Below are 20,241 nucleotides of genomic sequence, written 5' to 3'. Positions count from 1 at the left end.
CCGGTCACCCATTCTCAGAACCCAGCCAACCTTGTCGAGTTAACCTGACGTCATGCATACCTCCCCAAACCCCGTGGTTATCCCTTCTGACGGTTCGGCATTTCTAAATTGAAGCCTTTTACATTTCTGTCGTCATTTGCACAGCGCGTGTATGTAGCTGGACGTCATTTAGGATAGTGTATGGTTCATGATTATCAATATCATCTTTTATAACTGAAGACAACAGTTAACAAGACCAGGTGTGAAATGTGCCTGTATGTTTTTTGTGCGACCCTAAAACTATTAAGGCATGGTGACTGGCCTTTCTGATGTTTCAGACATGGAGACGGTGCCGTTACTAGTGCAATGGGACGTTAATAGATTGAATTGCACAGTGAATTGAAAAGGGACGTTAATTTCTTTATAATTTCGTATGGGACATTCACGCGATGTGTGTGTGTGCGTATGAAATTTCTAATAGACTTTGTATCAACATTAAAACATTCAATACGCGAAGGGGTAAAACAAGTTCGTCAAAACGCCGAAGGAAAGCCGTCCTCTGGAGCATAATTAGTTGAGTCAATACATGTTTGCTAGGTGTGGTGCAAAGGACGTCCACTGAACTACGTACTGGCTTACCACAAAAGATAATGTTGTGGGTGGGGAAGTTCTTTTAAGTCTGTAACTGTGGAATTTTACAATTGCATTGTGACCCTCTTTATCTGACAAGGTTGTTTGAGTAATTTTATGTTTCCTGTGATACCAACCACCAGAAATCCGTAATCACCGGCCCTCCCCTGGGACACCACTGCATATATCCTGACACACCTATCTCGCTACTTTGAAGTCGCTCGGGTGAACTGAACTGTGGACACCATTGTTAATTCACTCCTAAGCAAACTCTTCACACATCTTCACTGTTGAGACAACTAAATGTGTTTTCAGGGCCAGCAAAATGTTTATCATGCCAAGTAAAGATTGAACTGCAACTACGAAAAAGGGACTAGCAAATCGACTTACAACGTTGAAACAATCCCCCCTCCCACTAATTTGTGGGAGGGGGGCATATGAGGGCACATGGGTGACACAATCTCTTCAGCTGTGAAAAATACATAATTGCTAAGCTGTCCTTTTGACATGAACTAGTCATAGTGCAGGATTGGGAGTTATCATTTGTGCTAATTAACGTTAACAATGGGTGTCACTCCGTGCTGTCGCGAAGGAGCCATTAATATTTTTGACTGAGGTCACACGGGTGGGGCAACACATGCCCAAATCGTCGGAGCCGCCTCTGAAGTTATGACATGCCTTTCAAGATACTCAATGAACTGTTACACCCCGGCTACGGGTGTACACCTGTACAGCGCAGTAGATTTAGTAGAAAAAAGAAGCGATTGACATTGTAAAGATCCGGAATGAGAGAAGCAATGTTCCTGAGTTGAACACAATATCTCAAAATTATTCTCCGCAGCTTTATGTTCGTCTGTTTAAAGTGCCCCCTCCCCACCTCAATGACCTTGGACAGTTCCTTACGTTTGTAAGCAACGATAACACGTCGAATGTGAGTGAAGTGAGGAAACCATTGTGTTAAGTGCCTTTCCCAAGTGTACAACGTCGGGGCGCATGCCCAGACATGTCTGTATCTGGGGGCAACCCGGAATCTAATGACAGCCAAATGTTCTAACCATTACGCCACACGACGCCACACACTGTTTGTGACAATCAAATCTAATAGCTCGCAAAATTTCGTTTTTGGTAACAACATACGAAGTAATAGTGACCTTCTCACCTTTACATAACCTAATGGCCTTGATGGTAGTTCGTGCTAGCACTATCGTTTGAAGTCGAAAACCCGATTTCTGATAGTATCTTTAGGAGTATGACGTATATTTTTCAACTGTATTGCTCGGAGCAAGTCTAGAATTGATCACTACTTGGCACTGAACTAAGTTGTAATTTCCAAGCGTTTTTCTTCCCCTTAAATGCAGTGGTCGTCAACAGTGTCACAGACAGCTCCAACACAAAAGACACCCCAGAAGTACATTTTGTTCTTTATTCTAATTCCAATATAATGTATTTTCACACCATTTTGTAACATTATTATAAAACTGTTAAATCATTTCCACAATTCTATGTATTTTCATGTACGCTTTCTAGCAGTGTAGATAGATATTTTGACTGGAGCGCACAACTAACAAACATACATGTCCAGTCATAAATGATATGCTAACTTTCGTATGTAAAATCTTTGGTTTCAGTAAAAAATTCTATACAAAATGTTTACGATATTATTGTCTCAATACAACTACCAATGCCAGCTTTTAGCCAAATTTACAGTTAAACGCCATTACTTTAAAAACTGCTTTACCCTTTTTTTTGGTAAAGCGAATAGCTAGCTGCAACGTAATAGTGATACCAAACAGCAAACTAGTCCAAAATAAATGTACATTTTTGTGTAATTACCTTTTATATATCATATAAATAACGTTGATGTATTACCTATGATACCTCTATGGCCCTTACCAGCAATGAAAAGGACGGACTAAACAAGGGATATATACCGCTTCCCTGGATGCATCCAGAGAATTCTAAGTACTAATCTATAAAATGAAACTTATCATTAATTCTCAACGTATTCTGCTCAGAAACCATCTTCCCCTCAAAGTGATGGAAAAGAAAAAACAAGAAATAGATGTTAATTTCACTATTTTCTACCATTAAACTTTATCACTGTTATTACTGTTGTCAAATGTCACATGTTTTTCATGTCATTTTATGATTTCCATTCAAGTTAATTATTAGGTTTGGAATTGGTCAGTTGCCTCTAGAGTACATGTGTTTAAAAAATTCTTTAACATTACGTTTATACGGCCTTTCTGAAGTCTCATTTTTGTTTAACGACTAACAAGGGTTGATCAATAAGTTCGCGGCCTCACTAAGAAATAAGAAGCAACTCGAATTTCTGGGTGCAATTATATAGTTTGAGGTTTTTTTATCAATAGTTGCCGAATTTCATATCATTGTGATCATAACTTTTCAGGTGACAGTGACACCGAACACTATTTGGCGAGAGAGAAGGGAAAAATGGTCAATTGATCTGCGCATGCGACCGGAGGTGTGCGGATCAGCAGTTGCTCTGCTTAAAGTCAGATACCCACTTCTTTCTATCCCGTTTCGACAATGTCTTCGTAGATTTCCTGGCATGAGGAAGACGGCCCACACAGCTAGCTCTGATCTCAGTTACCCCTTGTTTTTCTCGTCACTTACCTACTGATTGTCAAAAGGACGTTGACCGGAAAGCAATGACCACAATGACGTGAAATTTGGTGGATATTGATAAAACACTTCATACTATATAACTATTTCCCGAGATTTGAGTTGTGCACCTCACTTCTTGGTGAGGCCGAGAAATTACTGGCCACCCCTCATATAACAAGCAGTGACAAGGTTTCCAGATGGCTTTTCGTTTTACTTCATCTGAAAGCTGATTTCCATGCTATTCATGTTTTGCTCCTCATCGGTCATGTAGGAAATCGACTGAGCATCACGGCCTTCAGATGAGATGTCATCGAGGGGGGTCAGGGGTGTGGCCGGGATATATGTAGATGGATAGGACCCTAGCCGAGGACGGGAATATGCTGATGGTGAAAGGGACGGTTTTCGTGGATTGGAATAAAGTGTTGATGGTGCAATAGATGGTTTCCGTGGAGCAGAATATGCCGATTGTGACATAGATTTTCTTCGCAGACTGGAAGGGCGACGGGTTGCCAGATACTCGGGCGCCGGCACTGGCTGCAGGTTTAACATACGTTTATTCAGAAACTTAGTCTACAAATATGCTAGATTTACATTCTCTTTACTGTAATCTTAAAGTAGATTAGAAACAAATTTACAAATAGGTAAACATCATTATTCTGAAGCAAGAAACTGTGATTGCCAACACAAGTTGCAGTTTTTCTCAAGGATTCAGTCTTCTTCATCTCTTGCCAAAGACTGGAGTTGGACAGTCAAACATTTGGGTAAGTTCATTTTAACCTACAGTTCAACCTTGCTTCAGAATCATTTATATTAACAAAGATAACATTTCAAACAATCTTTAAAAGTTATGAAGTACGTTGATTAATGAAACACACAGAGCTTAAGTTGCAATACTGATGAAAAGACAATATTAAAGCGGATAATAGAGCCATATCTAAAGCAGAGAACCGCAAAGCAAGAAATGAGATAAACCCAACGTTGTATCTGAAGGATGTTAGTCTAAGAAGAGTGTGCACAAGACATTGGTGTGCAGAAGTGGTGAGGGTGTATAGAGAGATAATCTTAGAACATGTGTGTCTAGTGCATGTTAGTTTTTACGTGCGAAGAGCAGTTCAATCGAATATTTATTCTGAACCATTTGTCGCTACTGTAGGAAGCTGAAATTTCACATTTCTAATTGTGCATATCTCAATAGGTCAAATGGTATTGGAACCCAAACTGATGGTAAGGTGGAAACAACACAACATAACACAAAAGTTACTGAAGCTTTTGGACAGATTTTGCAAACGGTCAGACGTTTTGGGTTGTATCCACTACCTTCGCCAGGGACTGTTTCTAAGGTAGATGTAATGTTAACTGGCTCCATTGGAACACTCTTCCCTAGCACATGTATCAAAAGAAAAAACAATTTGTAGTTTGAAGATGAAAATATACGTGTGAAACGTCGGCCTCAAACAATAACGAGGAATGGTTAGGAGAAGCCTGTATCAAACTGCTTTGTTCGTTGTCTCTGGCTGTCAATATCATTGGAACTTACCACTAATATAACATATAGCTAATAGTATTGTGTGGGTGGCGGAAGCGGCGGCCTGGATATGGAGCGTGTTACAAAGCTTCCTGAACTCACAGTTGACCAGACTGTAGATGCAGGTGCAGTCGCTGTTGGGTACGGGTGATCTTGAGTCTGTAACAGACAATGAACATCACACATTTTTGTCAGACACACCCTTAAAACATCTGTGGGATATTTGTGGTTATGTTCTCCAAACAGTTTACAAGTTGGTACCTACGTGAACAGGGAAGTATTCTAACTAGTTGGTGTGCTTGTTTGTTTGTTAGCCTTTGTGTGTATCTACACTTGTGGTGCAGAATGGCAGGATGTTAGGTGTAAATGGTGTAATAGGAGAATTGGAAGTCAGGGGTTTGGCTTTGGTCTAATGTTTTACAGGTAGGAAGATTCATGGCTACTGACACAGAGATACTTCCGGACATTATGGTACTCATTTTTGATGTTTGATAGGTGAAATGAATTTCCTATACTGGCTATGGACTCCAACTGATTTCTTTAAACATATGATATTCCTTTTTTGTTTGTCCGCTCGGGCACGCATGGCATACTATCGTCACATAAAATACCCTTTTAGATAACGCAAAACTACTATTGATGTCAACTCAAGTTAATGTTGTTAACTCACGCCCACCTCGCTGTTGGCGTTTAAAGTTTTGTTTTTGATGATTATTCTTAACATAAAAATGTTTTGAATAATGACCGTTTTAAGACAATGCAAGATTTTCATACAACTTTGTGGATAAATATCTATTGGGATTACTTACTTGATAGAATGGCCCGTGGATTGAGGGAGGGTAGTCATAGTCTGACTTGTCATCATAGTACCTGTAAGATACACAAATGATATTGCATGACATAAGTTATGGGATGCGGTTGCAATTCTCATTTGTATGATATGAATGACAAACTCCATTTGTGAATTACTGAATGGACTTGTAAACGTTGTTTTCGTATACTCACTTTTTTTTGCCCCTGTGGCATTGTATGGTATTAATGACAAACTCAATTTGTGAATTACTGAATAGATTTGTAACGTTGTTTTCGTATACTCACTTTTTGCCCCTGTGGTATTGTATGGTATTAATGACAATCTCAATTTGTGAATTACTGAATAGATTTGTAAACGTTGTTTTCGTATACTCACTTTTTGCCCCTGTTGTATTGTATGGTATTAATGACAAACTCAATTAGTGAATTACTGAATAGATTTGTAAACGTTGTTTTTGTATACTCACTTTTTGCCCCTGTGATGTCTCCAGGCGCAGCACAGCGCGAGTAGCAGCAGCAGGAGCAGCAGGGCCAGGGACACCCACAGCGCGATGGCCGTACTGGGGTCCAATCCTGGAGAGGACACAGGGGGTAAATGTGTATCATATCGTTTAGGGTTACCATTACCTTTATTACTTTCGGCAAGAAGGCTATTTTTTCGGTGCAGTGTGTGTGTGTGTGGGGGGGGGGGGGGGGTACTTATAGACTGCACAACCCGTGACGCTATGGATGGACCCTTAGGGTATTTGGTAGGTGAAAACGAAAGTCAAGTTCGATAATTGGCCTCCCAGCGGCTTCCTATGATTCTGCAGTGAAATGCCTGGTTTTGATATCTCGTTGTAGGGTAGACATGTATATAATCACCTTGCCTTAGGTCAATCTATTCTTATGAACCCATATATCTTGAACTGCACAAACTAAAAACATTTTGGTGTGGGGATACGATTATTAGTGCAAGACTGATGTCGATAGAATTGAAAATCAAAAATGTGTTTTTTTAATCATACACATTCACATTTGAGATCACACTGACTGTTCCAATGTTAGTTAGTGCTTAAAGTATTTTAAGATTTATATTTAAACATTGTGACTCAACGATCGGATCCCCGATAATCGTACAGTGTAGAAGGTTATATATACAGTACTTCTTCATGACTCCAATATCTAGCGATGGCTTCTCTATGTTAATGACCTGACTGACCTCCACCTCCATTGACTGATGCGGCAGTCGGGCAGTCACTGTCGGTTGACTCCAGATAGCAGACCGTTCGCAGGTTCAAGCCGAGCGAGTTGTCTACGCTGCTGGCCGCTCTGACTTCATTTTGTATTTCCAAGCCATTCGCGGTGTTGGCGTTTGCCAGACAGGCGTCGTACACTGCCACTACCTCTCCTTTCACCTCCTTCAACTCTGTGACGACGACGTTCTTAACTTTGTTTGCTTGCTGTGTCTTCTGCATCGCGGCTGTCACCTAGTAAAGAATCCAAGATTGCTTTAATACAGATAATGTGTCTTCAATCTGTACATATGTACTTGATCTATGTTTCGTAGGCGTCGATGAAGGTTAAACATCCAGCTAGTTAGATATACATATATTACGCAAGAAAACCGTTACTCAAGCAACTGGATATATATATTTTATTGAAACAGGTTCCTTCGGACTATACTATAGCCAAGGCAATACATATCATTCAGATGCATTTTTCCAAAGTAATCTTACATTGGGCACATATTGTACCTACCATAAATCCAAATAAATAGGACAACGCTATCTACTTTTTGCCTACCAAACAGTTTGCGGTATTTTCCATACTTGAATATCAGCGGCTGTAGCAAGATAGCCAACATTTCCAAAGTCGCATAACTTTAAATATATAACAAAGGAGTTTTATTTGCAAGTTCTTGCCCGAGGGCTTGCAACATGAATATACAATACATAGAAAAAGTATACTGGTAGATAGTGCAAGTTAACAAGTGCAACTGTTACAATAAAAGTCTAAAACTTGAAAGATAAATATCTTAAGTCGTTGTAGATACACAACATGTCGCCATGCAAAAAACACGCACCTATTGTCTTTTAGATGTTTTCAAATTAAAAACGAATACTGGTGCTCACCGAAGTTTTTATCTCTGCAGCTATAGTCCTGTAGGCCTCTGAGTTAGTGTCCTTAAGTTCGTCTGTCATGGTAACACTTTCCAGCACGATTTGGTAGGTATGAGGGCTGTGACTGTCCCCTGCATATCCTGTGCAGACCCCAGACGTACCCCCACCAGACGAACCTAGTCAATGAGGAGAACATTTGAATATACACTTATAATAATAATAAACTTTATTGCACAACAATTGTACAAGGTACAAAGTATGGCATATATGTAAAGTGATAGATTTCGTCATAAGTCGCAGTTGTTCATATAATTTTTGTATCATTCATCAAAATCCAGCAGTGAGTTTCACGGTATGGTAGTGTGAATAAACCAAAGACTCCTGAACGTTTGTTTGCATCGTTACGACATTCCTGAGGAAGATACATGAATATAATCGAGCCACTTGTTCTATCTGCATAAAGTAACGTCACAGATGCAGTACACTGCTCATTTCCACGCAGAGACTGGAGCTGATCAGTCGAAAATTAGGGTAAGTCCATTTTTCTGGGTTGGTTATCACAGCTCAATTTTGCATCAGAGTGACATCTACCAACACAAACAAACTTTCAAGTCATGAATAGCATTGGTGTAGATATACTGGCAATGAAATAATGAGTGTAATTGAACAATGTGCTTTTAGTAGACTTTATTTTAGGTTCAAGCTTTGAGGAAATCATGAAGAAGAACTTTATTGCACGACAATTGTACACGATACAAAGTGTGGCAACAAAACTTAACATCCTAATTACTAATACAATACAATAAGGGATAGCATACGTGTTTTGAATCATTAGTTTCGGTATTTTTCTAATGACAAAGCAGTCGTTTAAATATTTGATACGACATAGGCTTACTTGTGCAGGTGCGTCCGTCTCCTTGGTATCCTTGGTTACAGGTACATCGGAAGGATCCAGGTGTGTCGGTGCAGGTCGCATGTTGATGGCAGCGGCTTGGTGTCTCATCACACTCGTTAACGTTGGTGCAGGTGTTCCCACTTTGGGTGTAGCCAGTTTTACACGTGCAGGTTGTCACCCCGTTAGCGTTGGTCACACAGTTCATGTTCGGGTCGTCTGAAGTAGACAACATTCAAGCATAAGGACGATGGATTGGATCAGCTGTTATTCGGCAGTAACATTTACAGTATGGAATCAGAAGTAAAACAAGAGTTCTCACAACTCCATGAAATATTCAGAATGAAAGTTTCTCGTATGTCTTGTTTAATCGTTGTTCATCAAATATGCACATTGTTGGTATGCGTCCATTGATCGCATCTTGATACTCCACGGTGAACGTTACTAGCATACATATTAGCCTCAATAGCAGACTCTCTTAGCCTTTTTAAGGCTTATAATATACTTTTGCTGATGACTTTTTTTGTACTAGGTCGTTTGTGCAGCCAACCTACCAAAGGATTACAGGCTGGCTGCACAAACGACCCAGTACAAAAAAAAAGTGTATTATATATAAGCACAGAAAAGGCCCAGAGAGCTATGGAGGCTACATATATATGGAAATATATGACTGAGAAAACACAGACCGAGAAAAGTCATTACTACCGTCGGATTAGTATACGTAATCTAATCTATGAGACTCATGTCTGATTAACGGCTAGCTCTACCACCTCTAACCTATAACTATACCTGCATTTCCTGCCATTCCGACAAGTCTGACCTTTGTGGTCATCTTCCTACTCACTAGCTGTCACTCAAATAACTCGCACATCGACAGCATAGACTCCCCACACGGAGTCAAACATGGCTGGACTGTAATACCTACTGGTGCATTGGGTGCCATCTCCCCTGTAAGGATCCCGGCATTGACATGTGTAGGAGCCTGGGGTGTTGGTGCAGTCAGCTTGCTCATGACACGGCCTGGGAGTCCGGCTACACTCGTTGACATCGGTGCAAGTCTTCCCGTCCCCCTCGTAACCAACATGGCAGGTGCACGTGTAACTACCGACGGTATTGCCACAGTCTGCGTTCGCGTGGCATGGCGATGGTGTTTGTTCACACTCATCGACATCTGAAATACAGATTCGGTCAAGTTGAGATCGTAAAGGTTTGTCCTTTCCACTAGGATCTGCGACAGCTGAACGACCAGAAGTTTGCCAGATCGCGCAATAAATCTTATGTTTCTTTTTATTTACGTTTGTGTGTTTCATTGCCTTTTAAACTACACATTCACATCTTGCGCGTCATATTCCAACTATGGAATCAAGGATACCACAAATCCAAATTAATTCCTTGTACAGTCGCTCAGCGCTCGCCATCTAGTGGAAAGGGGTTATCATTTACAATGTACTTATATTCCTCTAAATACGGGACAAGTTCTTGCTTTGTTGTGCATTGTCAGGTCACACATTGAAATCTGATACGATGTTATTCTGCATTTTCCTTTTAGTATATTACACATGTACTACTATTGAAGAATGTGAAGAATGAAAATGTTTTATGATACTTTTAAAAAATGCATCACGACAAAAAATAAAGTTTTCTTACTCACCGGTGCAGACAAGGCCACTGCCAGCATAGCCAGTACGACACGTGCATGTAAAGCTCCCAACTGTGTTTGCGCAGTCTGCGTTAGGGTCACAGGGATTATCATTGCATTCGTTGGCATCCACACACTGGGAGCCGTCATACACGTATCCATTCGTGCACTGACACACGTAACTACCGGGCGTGTTGATACAGACGGACGGTGAACGGCAGAGTGATGGGTTATTGGCGCATTCGTCCTCATCTGAAAGCAAAGATCATATACGTTTCTCATTATTATGAAGAATCAAACTGTTCTCAAACTAAAAAAAAAAGATACCGGAATTTTCAAGCGGTTTTCCTAGTTCCTCGGCTTTCTGATCCAATCGCTCGGGACACGTGAGTTTTGTATCATTCCCGTCCAGGTTGAGAGAAGGCCGTTTCTTATGATGTATACATTTTCCCATATAAACGCACACATCAGAGTTTAAACCGATACCAGTGCAGCAAGCTATACCGGTTTCCTAGAGAGTACAAGTCGGTTATATGAGCAACATGGTGAGACTACGTTTCCCCTTTTCTGTTTATCTGTAGATATATACTGCTTACAATCAAAAAATTATCATCTGAACATTGATGTATAGCCCTTAACCTCTGATACGTAACGTGTTCACAGAAAAATCAATGCATTGATAGAGCTCTTACCGATGCAGTTGTCAGAAGTTCCGGTGAACCCAGTTTTACACTGACAGCTGAATGAGCCCACGGTATTGGTGCAGTCGTTGTTAACGGGACAGCGTGGAGGGGTCGCCAGACACTCGTCCTCATCTGCACATGACGTAATCCCGTCTCCTTGGAAACCGTCCGGGCAGCGACACTGGTACGATCCCACGGTGTTGACGCACGTTGCTAGGGCGTGGCATTGGATTTGGCCTCCGGCACACTCGTCGATGTCAGTGCAGGTGTTACCGTCGCCTAGGAAACCGTCACGGCAGGCACAGGTGAAGGAGCCAACGATGTTGGTACAGTCCGCGTTCTCATCACAAGGGGACGGTGACTCGAGACATTCATTCGCGTCTGTAAAATGGTTACATAATTGCATTTTATGACTGTGTTGATCTTGCGCAAAAATTCATAAAGTTTTTTTAAATCTAGCCTGGAGTCCAGCCTTGTTCGCTTTGGTCCACTCCCAAAGTAGCGACCATTGGGAGCGGACCAAAGCTAACAACGCTGAACTCCAGGCTATTTCTTTTCGACGATCAACGGCAAGTCCTGAGGTGGGGTGAGGGTGGGGTTGGAACACATTTAAGTATCAAGCAAACATGACTGGCAGCTAGACATGTGATCTGTAAGACTCACCCAAAGGGGTTCTTTCTGTCAAGCAAGACATCTCTGCCGTTACAGCGGAAGCTTTAGCAGAGAAACAACTCACTAAACTCATCAGCTTACCTTCACAGGTAGCGCCGTCTCCTTGGTAACCAGGTTTACACACGCAAGAATACCCAAGTTGGTCGTCGTCGTGATCGGTGGCTTCTAATACTAGGTTGACACAGTTCGCGTTTACGTCACAGTTGTGAGTCCCCAATGCACACTCATCAACATCTACAGAAGAAGAAGTTTTGTAATTGAATTTTTAAATTAGATTGACAAAACTCTTTTTAGAAGGCAATACGATTATGCAAAGATCTTTAAAACTGTGATACTCTTCACATCCGACCATACGTGAAACATTCTAACGACCGCGATCTAATACTAATATCAGCACATTATCTACATTACAGCACACACACACACACATACACACACACATACACACACACACACAAACACACACACACACACACACAGAAGACAAGGGTGTTCAAATATAAAGAGTAAGTAATCGCATCCTAGAAATATGTCTGTCAATGAAGTACATACATGTACATGTACATGATTGTAATAAGATACATATAAGAAAAAATGCTAGCGCCAGTCATTCTCGGGGAGAACGTACCTACACAGGTGTATCCGTTTCCTTCAAATCCTGAATTACACTCGCACCGAAAGCTACCTATGGAGTTGTCGCAATGTGCGTCCAGCGAACAGGGGTGACGGTTCTTTTCAGAAAGACACTCGTCCACATCCACACACTCGTGAAGAGCGCCGGTTGTTCGCTGGTACCCAGGATTGCAGAAGCAGTCAAAGGATCCCGGAGTGTTGACACAGTTTCCGTGGTCTAAGTGACAACTATCCGGACCCATGCATTCGTCTATATCTGATTAGAAAAGAGAGTCACGCGTTCGTCAATGTCTACATAATCTCTATGTAATGTTAACTGCAACATTAAGCGCTTGAAAGAAGAGTTCTTCATGGTATTTTTGCACGCCCTTCAGCGATGATTCTTAATAGTTGCCTTTCCGGAAAGGTAGGTCAAGCTAGCGGGGTGGGCTACCTCAGCAGGCTACCCTTTCTGGGCTCCAAGGTTATTCATGGGGGTTTGGCTTCAAATTTTATTTCCTTAGCCCATCCTACTAGCCTAGCCTACCTTTTCCGGAAACCCCAATATAGAGTTGCGGTTGTCACAGACCAGAGTGCCTTTTAGATTAAACATACAGTGAATGATGAGCGCGTGCAGTCTTCTATTCAGAGAAGATTTGTCAACGTATCACACGTATCGTAGCACTCACCAGTGCAGGTTAATCCATTGCCCTGGAAGCCGTCGTTACAAACGCATGCGTAGTTGGATCCATCAGTGTTACGGCATCGTGCGTTTGCGTCGCAGGTTTGACTGCATCGGGCTGCGTTAAAATGACATAAGATTGTGCATTACAGAGGCAGTACACATTAGGCCCTGCTCCCCATCAATCAAGGCCGCCATCAGCACCCCCCCCCCCCGGGCCCCAAAGTACAACACCCCCGCGTCACGTTACCTGTGTGACCTTTCACTTCCTGGTCACGTGGCGACCCATTCAGAGCTGATGAAAAATGGTGGATACTGTTTGAAAGTCTTCTTACCACGAAACTTTTATAGTCGTGTGTACCTGTCCAAGGAGGTTATATCATACATTTATTTTGCTTCGACATGCTAGACAAAGCCAGTTATTACTTTACAGTCATTTAATAGTCTATCGATAGCTCTGGATATACATATCAGATACATATCTGAGTACGCCACATCTCAGATACATGTGTAATGGTGGCGTATACAGATATGTACACCACCATATCATCTATCATCATCGATGCCGCATGCCAGTACATGGATAACAGTTATTAACACCGAGGCGGACCGTCCTTGTCCTCCACAGTTTCTCATCTGTTCTCCTCTTTGCGCCCCCTTCCATCCGCAACCCATCTCTGTAAGGTCTCGCTTGATTGTCCTTCTCCAAGTCTCTATCTCATCTATAGAGAGCATCTAATCATCTACCTAAAGGTGCTTACAGAACGTTGCTATACCTGTGCACGTTAAACCGTCTCCTGTGTAGCCATCGTTGCAGGTGCAGGTGAATGATCCTTTGGTGTTAGTGCAGACGGCTTGCTGATCGCATGGGTCGTCGGCACACTCGTCCACGTCTAGCAGAGAAAACATCAAGGAGTGAAGCAGGGAACACCCGTGCTAATTGTATCATCACTTCAATTTTTCAACGTATCGTTAGAAAGACACAGTTATATGTATACAATAATCGCACATTGAATTAAAGTGCATTACGTTGAAAGTTTCAATACAGTTTATTTCCTATGCACTGTTTACAAAGTTGTCAATACGTATTTTATTTTAATCGGGCCGCGAGAGAATCGGCAGCGGTTTCGCGCAGCTATAACGCAAGGGTGTAGGAACTTGTACTTGTCGGCCACGGTAGTGACGAACCCTTCAATCCAGTCAAAAAACGGTGTCCTTGACACACCGTGAGTTTAAAACCAAAGAATCCTTCTACCTTTTTCGCAGAAGTACGGCAGAGGTGTGCTGCAGTCAGTGGGGACCCAGTTATTGCCCGAGCTGCTTGTAATGGCGACGCAGTCTTTTCCTCCGCTGTTGGGCGCGTTCGGAGCCCACTGTGTCGGTGACCCCAGGGGACTGTTCGACAGGTCATCCCAGACGAAACTTCCCTCCGTGGCTCTGTCGGTCAGTCCGAGCCAGTACGAGTCCAAGTCAGAAAACTGATTCAACAGCTCTTGGTGTTTTTCCTCTGTCATGTCCGTCAGGAGGTGGCTCCCGCTAAGGATGCTCTCACAGTTACTTTGCGCGTCCGTCCAGCGAGCTTCGCTGTTTTTCCTAATGAGAATAAAACATCGATGAACAGCTGAAATATTGTACACAAACTAAGGCCTTTTTATGCCCAAAGCAGTAGATGTGTTGCCAATTTCACACATTGGTGGAATGTCTAGAATATTTGGCAACTCAATAGTAGTACTATACTAACGGCTATACCCCTAAGGCGTTGCCCAAAAAAAATCTTACACACTCACTTGAAAGCGCAGAATGCTGAAAACTAGACAAATAGCCGTCTGTGGCCCAACATTAAGAAATGAAATATGATGTCAATCAGAATGAAACTTGATGGATAAAGAAATAAAAACAAGTCATTTTTCAGTAAAAAGTATTCAGAACACTAACGATTGTCAAGAGTAAATATCGAGACATGATAGATATACAGAAGAAGTCTATTTTTCAACCGTTAATCAGTGTAGTATACATATAACACATTGTATACATATGGTACTAGTATACATATGTACACTATACACCGAGTACTAGTACCTACCAGTAACAGTGTCCTAGAAACCTAAAAGTAAAGGCCTGATGGCAGAACCCATATTGCTGCTGGGCATTTGCAGAGTAGAATCCAACTGAAACAAAACATGACTGTCAAAGAAATATTTAAAAATGTAACCAAAACTCTACTTCTGTGTATCAACCATGACGCCTGTTGCACTGACATAACACCTGTCTCAAACATGTTAAAACTTATGTAAATATATACCATATCAATCTTAGTCTTTGAAAAAATTGTTCAAATATGAAATGTACTGTACTTTTATTTTCACACCAAGGACAATACTAATGTCAATATTCTGTCACCGAGAAAAGTGTATATGTAAAATAATGTATAAAATTCATTAATGTATATATAACAAGCCTGCAAACTTTACTCTGAAGTCGATTTAGAGTTGCACAAAACTCTGACTACTAATGAATGATAAACATATAACTGATGAAGTTTGTCAACAGCTGCGTGACATATACTTTGTCATGGTGAGAGAAAATGTCAAATCTATGTCTTAATTTTAAATATTGCAATTTACAAAAGAACATCTCAAGCATGTAATGTGACAATTACTTTTGATTGTTCTGCCCTTTCACGGATGCGACTTTAAAACTTAAGTGTAGGTTTCTCGTCAGTCGTATAAATCAAGGGTCAAAATTGGTGAGAAGCTTATTTCAAAGCACCACGACTCAACCACGGTACAGGAAACATAGAACGACAATACAGCGTCATCACGTTTCCCTGAAGATATTGTGCAAAGCATTTTCTCGTGCAACTGCGCGCAAAGACATTTTTCTTTATATATTCCTGTGTAGTTTTTGTGTGTATGACAGCACCAGCTATGGTATTTCAACGTGGTTGAATCCTCAGTTTTGAGCAATTGCAAAGAGGACCCTCGTGATATAAAGACGTCACTTGCGTTAATTCAGACACCGCACAAACCTCATCCGTATACCCCCTCCCCCATCGGAACCATGTGCCCGATAGGCAAACTTCCCACCCTGTTTGGAATTTGCCAAAAAGTTTGGCTCAGCCACTTTCTTAAATACACGTATTATACATTTTATTGTGTCGAGCATTGATATGAAGGTCGAGGACCCCACATTTAGACGTTTTCGACCGGATATCATACCGAAAAAAGTGATTGTGTACCTTCAAGGAGGTTCAAAAATCAAATTTAAACCGCATTTGTTCCATCTGATGCTAGTGACTATGACTGTGTGACTTTTAAGTCTAATTTGAAGGCCTGCAAGTTGTCCTCAAGCCGGCGTCACAATTCATGCGAGCCTCGGCCGAATTTGTCGATCGCCCGAAGCTCGCCAGATTTCAAAATCGCCCGAGCGTCGACCGTATTTTCCAATGAAAATCTCGGGCACATCCGTGGAACACTAAAAACTAAAAATCCCCCATGAGATGGTACCATCTCTTGGACATGGACGAAGTCAGAATCGACTAACCTTGTAAAAGGCCAATATTTGGATCAACTTTGATTTCTAAAAATCGCCCGAAGCCCGCGTAATCGACAGGACGTCGGCCGTACTTCGGCCGAAAATGCACATTTGAAGCTCGCCAACACGTCGGCCGAGCTGAATTTCTTATTTGTGACGGGGGCTTCATGACGAGAGGTTATGTATTCCACATGTGAAAAAGTCATTGACCTGATGGCCGCCATCTTGAATAATTTGTTGCTTATTAATTGCTTGATCTTGCCGACAATGGCTGAATTCTTTTAGTGGTTATCGGCACATTTTTCATGGGTTTCAGCATATATTCAACTTCTCTTCGCGTTCCCAAGTTGTAGCATATCAGAATAGGTTAATGATCAGGTATTGGGTGTTGTGGTTTATTAAATCATTCTTCTTAACCAAAGGTTTCGGGCGTTCACTTGTTCATAAGTGGCCCTCGGGCAACATTTGCTACAACCAATTTCAGCTGAAAATTGGCATTGTTTCGGCAACGTGTCATCTATTATAACGCAAAATCCTCATTTCTCCACTTTTATCTACCTTTCTTCAACACTGACCTATCCTAAAGACGTCATGAACTAAGCCAGTGTGTCACTAAAAAGGATGGAAGGGATCTTGAGCGGGAAATGACAGAGTTGGTGCGTAAATTGGGCACGCCTTTTATGATGAACATGACCGAACAGAAGGAATGTTGGTGCTTCTTTAACTCGGACATGCGAGTTTGTGCCGTCTCTTCTAATCAGTCTGGCAGCTGAAGTGATGTTGTGCAATTTCTGCAAAATTAATGATTTTTTCTCAGCCAAACGAGAACAACATGTCTTTTCACAGTGCAAAATAGTTCCGTTTTACTTTGATACTTGTCCCTGAATTGAGGGTAAAAGACTGAATTCGGACTCCCCTCTAACAAAGCTGAAATAATGATGTGTGATCATGATTTGTGCCAAATCAATGATTTTTCTCTCAACCAAACGAGAACTACATGTCTTTTCACAGTTCAAAACAGTTTTGTTTTACTCTAATATATGATAATCAATTATTTTTTCTTAGCAAAGCGAGAACTACATGTCCTTTCGACACAGTTCAAAACTGTTCCGTTTTACTTTAATACATGTCTCCGACTTTAGGATGAGAAATGCTTGGCCAGTTCAATTTTCGTTCCTCGCTTCACCCCTAATAAGTTTAACCTTTCCCTCTATCAGCAACATACAGATCGATGCAAATGTTGAATTCGTGTCGTATGTTTATTGTTTAGTGTATGTAAGATGTGAGCAAATAAGAACATAAATATATGATGAACATGTTAACAAAGGGAAGATAAGTGATGTTCCTTGTTGTCTTCGGAGGTCATCGTTAATGGTCCGAAGCGTAACCATTGTGAAGATGGACTTAAAAGGATGTTGGATTTGTTTCGCTTCATTGAAATCAACTTTATGAATGTGAATTTTCATCAATTTTGTTTTCCAACTTTCATATACACAAACGTCAATGCGAACACCAATTTAACTACAAACCGTCACCGTACAACACCTAACGCTACGCTTAATAACCATGGGTACTTTATACAGTATATGTTCTGGGGTATATTTTCACAACAGCCAGGGAAGGGCCCGGGTACACGTTTTTTTTAAAAGTTGGACATGGTTCTATATTTTGGACACAAATGCCTTGGTATGTACGTGTATTGGGTGGAGTGGGAACGCCTAAAAAGCCAGATGACTGTCATCTTTTACGAGCTTCATGATACAGTTAACATTAACGACGAGGGCCCGGGTACACGTTTTTCTAAAGTTGGACATGGTTCTATATTTTGGACACAAATGCCTTGGTATGTACGTGTATTGGGTGGAGTGGGAACGCCTAAAAAGCCAGATGACTGTCATCTTTTACGAGCTTCATGATACAGTCATTAACGACGAGTTCAATGCATAAGTTGTTAAAGATGGATAGTTGGTACGTTTCTATCCTGAAAATTGTATCCTAGAGTGACATAAAGCTAAGTTTTATATAGAACAACAGCTTTTCAACAACAATTTTGTCAAAGAAGGCAATCGAGACCCAAGCCTTGACTGGAAAGAGACAAGCCAAATCTTATAATTACGTAAAAGGAGGGAGGGGGCTCTATACATGTAGATGCATGCATGTATGTATGCATGTATGTTTTATATGTCTGTGAACGTAAAACATACATACATACAAACATAGATGCATGGAGGACAACAACAAAAACTGTGGGAGGAAAACAACATTCTACTTGAATACCCATCAGATGAATAAACTACTTGATATTCTCTTATGTCTGGCTACATGGAGCCTTTTGTAGATTCGTGTCCGATTGAAAGGTCAATCAACTCGAACAGAACTACGCCCTTCATGACTCAAAACTGTGTCAACTTGTGGCTGAGATTTGCATTTTCCCAGCATGTTTCAATGCAACTGATCCTGTAACACGACAATCTCAAAGTCTTAAGTTTATCTTCTCAGCTTAAGATACTAATTTGGCTGGGATTAAAATGCAATACAAGTCCTTGAATATCACACGTTTCATTGCACAACGATTTATTGCCTCAAAGACAGCAGCAATGGAATGTGTTGACGTTTAAGAACTATGATATACATATGGATCTACAAATAAGAACATTGTATTCCCTAGCTTTACGTAGTGCTATATTCTGGAAGATATGGCACAGTGATATGTTAATACGATATTCTAAATGCTCTCTTGCGATATGTATTGAACTGGAAATAACACTCACCCCCGCCTAAAATCCCCATGAGGACAAATCCAGTAAGAAGTGATGTTTTCATCTTGACAAATTAATCCCGGCACTTGAAACGTCTTTGTTGACGTTAAGGTGTTGAAATTCAAGATGAAGATCCTAAAATGATATTCGCTTGTATCTCCGATGGCCTGGCCTCTACATGTTTTAATCGGACTTGGCTGAATGTAACACCCTTCAGGGTGGACCGGATTTCAGATGCCCAACCCTTGAGGCATCCAATCAGCAGCTCGGAACGAAACGTGCAAAAAGTCTATTATGAAGTACGTCACACGCGTAGCCAGAGGTCAGATTGAACAACAATGGCGTCTCTTTGTTTATATTCGATAGGTCAAAGGTTAATTGATGTGAGACGATCATTCTGTGAAGAAACAAGGATAAACGAAACAATCAGGGCTTGCAGTTTGACAGAAGTAAATAGTTAGGCTGCTATTTGATGGTAAAAATCGTCCTAATGATTGTTTTCTGTCTGTTATAACTTAGTAACCCCGGGGTGTCAAGGACAACGCAAGGTTCGCTAAATGGGACGGTAGATGTGTCTTGGAGTGAAATAATCCAACCGGTTTCTCAACTATTGTTGAAGCATTAATTTGTGACGATGGGCTCTTCAGTCTCGGCAGGCTGTCTGTCTGCACCCAAGGCTATTGATACAACAGATAGAACTTAACTCGTCGGACCCACTGTGTGAAAAGTGTGACCTTTTATTCCTAAATTAAGTCACCTTATCGCAAGTGTGCAAGATTACAATGTGCGTCAAGTAACGACTTGACTTTGTGTGTTATATTTTAGTGAACAATAGAAAAGGCATCATGCTTCACCTCAGCTGAAGAAGACGACATTACCTTAGGCTACCGGATACTTAGAAATTACAGATGACAGGCAAGGCCTTTGAAGGATACTGTAAATGCAGAAATGTTCGCGGTGGTTTCATGCTGAACTTCGCTGCTTTCATGGTGAACTCTTTACCGTGAACTGAAACCACCGCGAAAAGCCGTTCCAATGTGTGACTGTAACGCTACTGTCTTCTCAAACGCGAACTCAAAACCACCGCGAAG

General features: G+C 41.2%; 1 protein-coding gene across 1 annotated transcript; it reads right to left on the bottom strand.

The window, feature by feature from the left end:
* Positions 1-2,018: 2,018 nt before the first annotated feature.
* Positions 2,019-19,367, bottom strand: LOC136447419 (fibrillin-3-like). The gene is made up of 17 exons (XM_066446332.1): positions 19,163-19,367; positions 14,941-15,025; positions 14,113-14,450; positions 13,634-13,750; positions 12,865-12,975; positions 12,192-12,452; positions 11,645-11,797; positions 10,901-11,272; positions 10,221-10,460; positions 9,495-9,740; positions 8,573-8,788; positions 7,690-7,853; positions 6,777-7,044; positions 6,043-6,148; positions 5,572-5,632; positions 4,865-4,921; positions 2,019-3,771 (listed from the first exon to the last, which is right to left on the bottom strand). Exons 1-17 carry the CDS (start codon positions 19,212-19,214, stop codon positions 3,448-3,450), a joined length of 3,171 nt encoding a protein of 1,056 aa, XP_066302429.1. The 5' UTR covers positions 19,215-19,367; the 3' UTR covers positions 2,019-3,447.
* Between the last annotated feature and the right edge of the window lie 874 nt (positions 19,368-20,241).

Source organism: Branchiostoma lanceolatum, chromosome 13 (genome assembly GCF_035083965.1).
Source record: "Branchiostoma lanceolatum isolate klBraLanc5 chromosome 13, klBraLanc5.hap2, whole genome shotgun sequence".
Classification (NCBI taxonomy): Eukaryota; Metazoa; Chordata; class Leptocardii; order Amphioxiformes; family Branchiostomatidae; genus Branchiostoma; species Branchiostoma lanceolatum.
Note: the sequence above shows the minus strand (reverse complement) of the source record. Positions and strands in the feature narration are given on the sequence as shown.